The sequence below is a fragment of the Silene latifolia genome, chromosome 4 (assembly GCF_048544455.1).
Source record: "Silene latifolia isolate original U9 population chromosome 4, ASM4854445v1, whole genome shotgun sequence".
NCBI lineage: Eukaryota > Viridiplantae > Streptophyta > Magnoliopsida > Caryophyllales > Caryophyllaceae > Silene > Silene latifolia.
The window spans coordinates 112205154-112213626 of record NC_133529.1 but is presented as its reverse complement, the minus strand read 5'-3'; the positions used below and the strand labels follow the sequence as shown (position 1 = coordinate 112213626).

Sequence of the window (8473 nt, the reverse complement as noted above, 5' to 3'; positions counted from 1 at the left end):
AATTTTTTTACATATAACACATTATTAAGATATAAAATATTTAAATTTTCATATTTATCTACTCTCAATATAGATATTTTGTGAACTTACCAACTAGAAAGTTAAACTAAGTAATTATCTAACTTCATTTTTGTAGAGAAAAAAAAATCATTATTTTTTTAAAACTTGAAATATAAATATACACAACACCCGTTTATCACCCGATCCACCCGTTTCATCCACGGATGATGGATGGATGGATGACGGATGATATGTTTCATGGATGACGGACGGGTTGGATGAGATTTTAAAAGGACGGATGGATGACGGATAAGGCTTCACCCGACCCGAACCCGATCCATTGACATCCCTAGCTAGGTCCAGCCCATGTCCGGCCCAAGCCGTTTTTGATCAGCTCTAGTGTAAAAGCTTACAAGTTTATGACGAAATAGTACGTAATAAATGAGAATTTGTGTGAAGTTTTAATCCTCCAATAGTTTCCCATTAGTCATTACTCATTACCCTCCCTCTTCAACTCCGTGGGTGTCCCAAAAAAGTAAGAAAGACCCTCAAATATGCGTGTCCTTGGCGCTCTCTCTATTCTTTCCTCAAAGGGTCTTTAATACCAAGCAGAAAAGTCTCAAGTCTCAAGTCTATGTCTAAGTATTAAGGAAGAAAGAGTAAGCTCAAAAATTAAATATTCAAATTCTCATACATCTTATCTTATCTATACTTCATACTATTCTTTGAATCATTTCATCAATTTAAAGACAGATTTTATGCTCAAATGAAAGCTCCTTTTTTACCTCTTTTTTTTTCTTATGGTAAAGTCTTGCACTTTTTTTTTTGCCCTTATAGAATATAACTTTCCTTCTGAATGTTCTTATTATAAGATTGTTGCACTGTGCACTTATATATTCTTCATTCATTTTGGATGGTATAATCTCAACATTCTTGCTTAAACATATTATATCATAACTTGCATGCATTCTTCTTTCTTTCTTTCATTTTTTAATTCTTTTTTTGGACCTTTTTACTGTACTCTAATACTGTTCATTTTATGTTTTAACATACGAAGTATTATTTTATTTTGTTTTGGAGATCTTATTAAGGTATGGAGCCAACCATTGATCATAATAATAACCTTTATCATAATCTTTGTTGGGTGATTTTTTTGTTATAATGTTTAGATCATGTTTTATTTTTCATATCAATAGTTTAATCATCTGGTTGTGTTAAATCTCCATAGAGTACCTTGATCTCGTTATAGGCGGAACTCTTTGAAACACTGGTGTTCGGATATTATTATGTTGGTATTATTAGATCATCATCATTAAATTAGCTAAGGGCCTATGTAGTAGAGACTAGAGACTACCCACTAAAAGTGGGTAGGGATGATATGCACCCAACATTTCCACTATAGTAATATAGATGCAGATGTCAACTAGCTGCGAGTAAAGTCATGATGAGTGATACTCATAGATTAGGTTCAAATCCCGTTAGCAACATATTTGCCCTAGTGAGTTCAAAAACTTTTTGCAGCAAGTATAATTATGATATGAGAAACTTTGGGATGAATGATCTCTCTATATTATCCTTGTTGTATTTTGCATGGTGGTACTAGTACAAATAATTATTATCTCATCTTTTTTTAATTTTGATGATGCACTTTATTTTTATCTTTTTTGTATTCTTCTTGTGAGTGCTGCCATATCATGTGTAGCTTTTTAATGATCTGTTAATGTCAGTAAATTTTTTGCCCCTCTATAGTGTTGTTGTACTCCTTTCAAAATTTTCAAAAGTGGTTTATTTTTTATTTATTTTTCAATCTATTAATGTTTGTATTTATAAGATTAATTAGGAGAGTATTTATTTTCTTGAAGGAATTAGTTTGGGATTTTTACTTATGTAAATGATGTATAATGTGGGACAGGTTTGCTCTAAGTATGATTAATTAGGAGTTGGTGACGTCGGTAAACGATGCGAAACGAGCTATGGTTTGCACTGCTAATGATCTACTTGAGTGGAAGGATTTTCCTAAAGGCCTTAGGGTCCTTCTCCTTGATGAGGATATAGATTCTTCTATTGAGATAAAATCCAAGCTTGAGCAAATGGAGTATATAGGTTTGATTATTATTGCACATTCTATCTCTATTGAATTTAGTATTCTTTGTTTTAACTCCGTAGTTTGCTAACACAAAGGTAAGACCGTAGAAATTTGACCCCCTACCCCGCAATTTGCAAAAGCCGTCATTTTGTTGCTTATTAGGTCTTTATTTGATCTTATTGTGTTGGGTTTGATAATGATTCTGTGATAATTGCTTTGCTCTATTGTGTTCTTCACACTTGGGAGTTTGATACAATTATTCGGAGATGAGAGTGTACAGTCGTGCACGTAGATTGCACAGAGCAAAAACAGTATATACGCTTGGTTGTTTGTCGAAAATGGAATTGTAAAGAACTTTCAATGGAATTCTGAAATAAAAACTGCAATTATTGTAAATAAATAAATGGTACTGTAGAGGACTGTTTTGTTTCTTTAATCCAACATAATGTATGCAAAGTTTATAAAATTTGATTTGGCTTCTTGTGGTTTGGTTCAATGTGAGCAATGATATTCACCTTCTCTTTTTACATTGTCTTTAACATTTTCCTCTTACGAGTTACAACTCCATAAAATAGAGTCAATTATCCCGGCCCTCTTTCAATCGACACCCAATGGAAAAAAAGTAATACTCGTACCAGGTTAATGGTTTGTTTGTGAGAGCAGACGTTAGAAAAGAGAAGATTGGTAGCATTGCTTTGTTCTGTGCTTATGAATGTACTCCCTCCGTCCCAAGTCATTTGTTTATTTTTGGTTTTGGCACAAAGATTAAGGAAATAAAAGGTGACCATTTATATATAGATATAATTGTTGGATCACTATATGACAAGTAGAAAGGTAAACAAATAAGGAAGACACCCAAAAATGAAATAGGTAAACAAATGAGTGGAGGACGGAGAGAGTATTCAACAAGTTGGTCCATATCTATGTATAGTATAGTGCACCCTACAAAAATTCTTACCTTGAAATTTTGCACCCTTATTTTGAAAGTGTGCACTGTTCCTTTAACATGTTTCTCCAAAGGTAAATGGGCTACATTTTAGGATACTATAAATGATGAAGCATCTATCTTCAGTGTCCAATAATTGTAAAAACTTGAAACTTTTCTGTTGAATATTTAATGTGAACAATTTTCATTTAATTAGTCTGTTTCATCATTAATTTCCTCATTCCTCTTTAGTTTTAAGTTTTAATTCTCTTTTTTTTTTTGGTACTATTGTTTGTTAAATGATCATCTACTGCAAATAATATAACCGCGATGTTCTCGGTGATTTGTGAATTGTGACGGAATCTAAATAATGTGAACATCATTCCTTAAACTAAATAAATGACAATGTGAACTTGTTGCGTGCAGTGACGCCGGTTTTTAGTGATCATGAGGCTCTATGTACCATTGAAAGCAAAAATGAGAGGTTCCATGTTGCCATAATAGAGGTACCATGCTCTATTGTAAAGCTGTATCAAGTATATAATCGCGTTTTGTTTAGGCCCAGGCATTGTATACATATATAAGTAAAATATCTGTTTGATCAGTTCCTTACTTCCTAGTCGCAAAATACTTCGTATATGACTAAAATCCAGTTCATTTTATATTTATAATAGATAAGTATGCAGAATATCGACGAGCGGTATAAATTTTTGGAAACTGCTAAAGACCTGCCAACAATCAGTAAGCAAAAGATTACATTCGCCGTCTATATAAAAAAAAAAAAAAATTCATTTCCTAATTTAATGGTCATTTTAATTTTTCTGGTTGTAGTGATGTCCAAGGAGAACTGCTTGAGCACCATGATGAAATGCATAGCGGTATTATTTCCGACTGACTATCAAAAATTATCATACCTAACTCATTGAGACTTCCTTCTTTAAAATGCCCACTTCTCGCATTTGATCCCTCTGTAATTGTAATCTCTGTCTGATTGATAGCAGCTGGGTGCAGTTGAGTTCCTTATAAAGCCGCTATCCGAGGAGAAACTGAGAAATATCTGGCAGCATGTAGTTCATAAGGTCTGCCTTCCTGCTCACCGTGTTAATGAAAGATTTTGCACGGAAATGATCATGAAATGAGAAACCATATTGACCACAAATAATACTGAAAATGAAAAATTAAATCTTGATAATTTATTGATGGATGTCTGTCTCATTATGGAAACCGCGAATTTTGTCAGTATTGATAAAGAAGGGATTTAATAATTTTGTTTATCTTTGATAGGCATTCAACACGAGTGAGAGCGAAAATTCAGAGTCACTCAAATCTGTCAAAGACTTTGTGGGTTCTGTTCTAAAATTGCAGCAGTTCAGCAATTCTACACAAGATGAAGTATCTAATGACCCAAATAATGATACTGAGATGGAGGAAAATGACTGCGATCAATCAGCATTTACCGATAAGTTTCCTGCTCCATCAACTCCTCAAATAAAACAAGGAGGAAGGTCCTTAGATGATGGAGACTATAATGATCAAACCAACTGCTCTCCTGTGAAAGAGAGCGGGGACGTTGATCCGGAAACAAAATTTGTCGATACAACTTGTTGTGACAATTCATTTGTCAGTATGGAGGTAGATCCACCTCAGTTAGCAATCAAAGAGGAAGATCCCGGTGATGGTTCCAAGGGTTCCGATGATTCCTCGCCCAAACCAAACGATAACGGAGATGATACTACTCTTCGCGATTTTATAGACAACCTGAATAAGGAAACTTCCTCTCAGAAATCATCTAGACCAAAGAGTAACCGCAAGAAAGTGAAGGTAATGTTTAGACCTTTGAAAAGGTAATTTTAAGTCTGTACGACGTTGTTCTGGAATCAGTTAATGCAACTTTAATGGCGGATTCAGGTAGACTGGACGCCGGAGTTGCATAAAAAGTTTGTTCAAGCAGTGGAGCAACTAGGTGTTGATCAAGCCATCCCGTCTCGTATTCTAGAGCTGATGAAAGTGGATGGTTTGACGCGACATAATGTAGCCAGTCATCTACAGGTTGATCTGTCTTGTCGAATTTCATGCTTGTCAGCATAATCTACCATATCGGCTAACGCTAAAATTAAGAAATCAGTCAGACTAAAATACGTTATGTGCAGAAATACAGAATGAACAGAAGACATATTTTGCCAAAGGAAGACGAACGCCGATGGCCACAACCTAGAGATTCAATGCAAAGGAATTACTATACTCAGAGAGCGGTGATGGCATACCCTCCGTATCAAACCAATCACACTTACTCCCAAGGCCAAGTTTATCCGGTATGGGGACAGCAGGGTGGCCGCCCACCTGGATTACCTATGTGGGGTCCGCCAACATATCCTTGGCAACCTGTTGAAAGTTGGCAATGGAAGCCATATCCTAGTGTAAGAAACATTTTCAGTGTTTTTGTTATTTGCGGTCATTGTGATTTCTGAGAAGCTGTTTGATGCATATGGGTTTCCGAGATTATTACTAGCCATGACATAAGCATGAGGAGTTTATACTGTCACCTTTTCATCAGGATTAATCACTTTTTCTTGTTAAAAAATGCAAGGAAAAATTTGAATAGCGCAAAAAATCCTGAAGAGGAAACGACTAAAACATGTAATCGTATTAATCTTGACGAGTTTGTTTCAGATGCATGCTGATGCTTGGGGTTGCCCAGTGATGCCACCCCCACATCCAGGCGCATCCATTAACTATCCTCCGGTGAGCTGAACTCATCGTGCTATCTTATTAAGCATTTAGAGGATCGATTATCCTTACATACTGTCATTTTGACAGGTACAGCCTGCTTATCGGTTCCAAAGTCCTGATATCTACGGGAAACATTCGCCTGCTACGCATCCGGTAACATTGATTTCTTTCCTTTTGTATTAATTTTTTTTTTCTTGTAGACTAATACACTTGTTTAAGTCCACTACTGTAAAATCATGGTTAACTTCACCTAGTTATTGAATTAGCCCTTGATTATCCAAAGACTCGAAATAACAAGACTTTTGGTTGAGAAGACGAAATTCATTCTAATCAGAGTTTGCTTAATTGTAATTATGTTTAGGCCAAAATTATATAGAAGCATTCGTGGAGTCGTAAAAATAATACTACTGCTTTATTCAACCCAATTATTCGATCTTCATGGCTCTCTTGCAGCCATACATGCTCCATATAATTGCTCACTTCATCATGTCCCATAAGATTTTAGAATTATTGGAAGTGACATGATGTTTGTCTTAATAGGAATATTTATAATAGTTAGGCCTCAACCATCACCTTAAGGTTTTGGTTGAGTTGGTTCATCTATCATGTATCAGAGCCAGTATGACCGAAGGTCACGGGTTCAAATCCTGGCAACCTCCACTTTTCAAGCCCAACGGGCATTTGAGTGAGGGAGCCTAATAGGAATATTTATAATAGTTGGGCCTCAACCATCATCTTGATTAAGTTGGTTCATCTGTCATGTCTAACCCCCATTCCCATGGCTAGGCAAGGCAATGTAGGCAATGAGAGCCGCTTATTATGAAAATTTGAAACAAAATATCGAATTACCGCTAATCCAGACAAACAAAATCAAATTTTATTTAAAACTTTGAAAATTCGAAACAATTCATACAATAATCCCACTAAAATTTTGAAATTGTCTTTTCAGAGTCGATCGCTCCGTCCTACAACATAGTAAGTACACATAACTACCTAAATCTTGTAGGAGTAATAAGTTTAGAAGTGGGGAAGCACATGGTCTATTAATTTAAGAATAAAAAATGGCCCACCCTATAATATTGTATAGGGTACATCATCTTTACAGCCTAAGAAAGGTGCTTCTCAAACATTAAAGTCTAACCAAAATGGTACCTAGCCAAATGGTCCAATTTCTTACCCTTGTCGTAAACTTGATATCTTACTCTATAATGCTTCAAATTCAATGTTTAATGGCCCAACTCAGGGAACATAACCTAACTATAGCTCATAACTTGTCTGTATTAATCCTTAATTATTTTTCTCTGTCTTCGACAAAAATACAGTTCATAGATTATATAACCAGTTGTATGAGTTTTACTATAAAGTTTATGAACTCATTCACTTAGATATTAATCTAAAAATAATTATATTATGGCTTACAAACTATACATATAAATTTAGTCAATTATGAATTTTAACGTCAAAAAGTTAAAATATAACTTGAAAAGTTCAGAAAAAATACACATAAGTTCAGTTGCTAAGTCTAATCATATGCGTGTTCTCTTTTCCCTAAAAAGACCCGTAGCTCATTCATTTTCATTCATCTGATACCTAATCTTGGCCGGTCTAAAAAAAAAATTATTACTCCGTAGTTGTAATAATGTCAAGAGTATAAAATCGATCTTATGGTTGAGAGTCCCAAGATCGATTTTATACTTTAACACGCCACTTACACGAATGCCTCGTGGATGCAACTGTAGGCCCCCCATCCCCATACCTGGTGCTTAATATTCCAAGAAATGGGGGGCGGTGAGACTCGAACCCGTCAAGAAACCATCTCAACAACTAAGACGGGTACATTGGGTACGGCCGCCAAATTATTATTATTTTTTTTTTTTTGTAAAGGGTGCTGCTCGGGCAATAATTGCTGACGAGTTTCAAATGCTAATCATGACTTCATGAGTATCACCCCTAATGATTTTAGTAGCGAAGGAAGCTGACAACTACGAAATTATGCGATTGCGGATTATTAAGTGACTAATCTATAAACTAATGACACAGGGAGAGGAAATAATAGACAAGGTGGTGAAGGAAGCAATAAGCAAGCCATGGTTACCACTACCAATAGGTCTAAAACCACCATCAACAGACAGTGTACTAGCTGAACTCTCAAGACAAGGAATCTCAACCGTCCCTCCACATCACATGATCAACGGCCACCATTAAAGAGGAATAATAATAATTCAAGGAAGATTGAACGGCAGATAATAGGCCACGTTGATGATTTTAAGACCATAAAAGGAAAGGTGTGATTGGGTGGTTGTAAGTTAAACAGCAGGCATGAATGAATGAATGTTGTAATGTTTCAGTTGACTGTTGGGGTTGGAGGGAGTGTGGTCACTTTGTTCAGTGATTATCTGAACATATTGAGTCATTGAGTGTGATAATTGAAGTGAGAAAAAAAAAAATACATAAAAAAGTGAGAGGATGCTGAATGTGAAATATGTGATTGTGATGGTTGCATGTCAATGGTTACTGTTTTTGGGGTCCTACTATTTTGGGCATCTTTTAACTTTTCCAGTTGCGACCCCCCCTTTTCTGAATTATGTTCTTGGATGACATTGTATCATCGGGCACAAATTCTCATTTGTGACATGCGATATCTATCACAGGCTTATGACGGGTCAAATAAAACTCACTTGTATAGATAAAGACGAGTCATTCGTGATTTTCTAGGCACTTTTACTTTTGTC

General features: G+C 35.5%; 1 protein-coding gene across 7 annotated transcripts; it reads left to right on the top strand.

The window, feature by feature from the left end:
- The first annotated feature begins 467 nt into the window (after positions 1–467).
- On the top strand, positions 468–8273 carry LOC141653844 (two-component response regulator-like APRR2). Of its 7 annotated transcripts, none has more exons than XM_074461710.1 (12): positions 468–659; positions 1913–2103; positions 3438–3517; positions 3686–3752; positions 3843–3889; positions 4013–4090; positions 4296–4832; positions 4920–5060; positions 5162–5428; positions 5682–5753; positions 5829–5894; positions 7782–8273. In XM_074461710.1, the coding sequence occupies exons 2-12, from the start codon at positions 1974–1976 to the stop codon at positions 7944–7946; spliced, it is 1650 nt and encodes a 549-aa protein (XP_074317811.1). In that variant the 5' UTR covers positions 468–659; positions 1913–1973; the 3' UTR covers positions 7947–8273. The 7 variants fall into 7 exon arrangements, with proteins under 7 accessions (XP_074317811.1, XP_074317808.1, XP_074317812.1 ...); XM_074461707.1 differs by having other exon boundaries at positions 497–659; positions 4010–4090; XM_074461711.1 differs by having other exon boundaries at positions 538–803.
- The last annotated feature ends 200 nt before the right edge of the window (positions 8274–8473 follow it).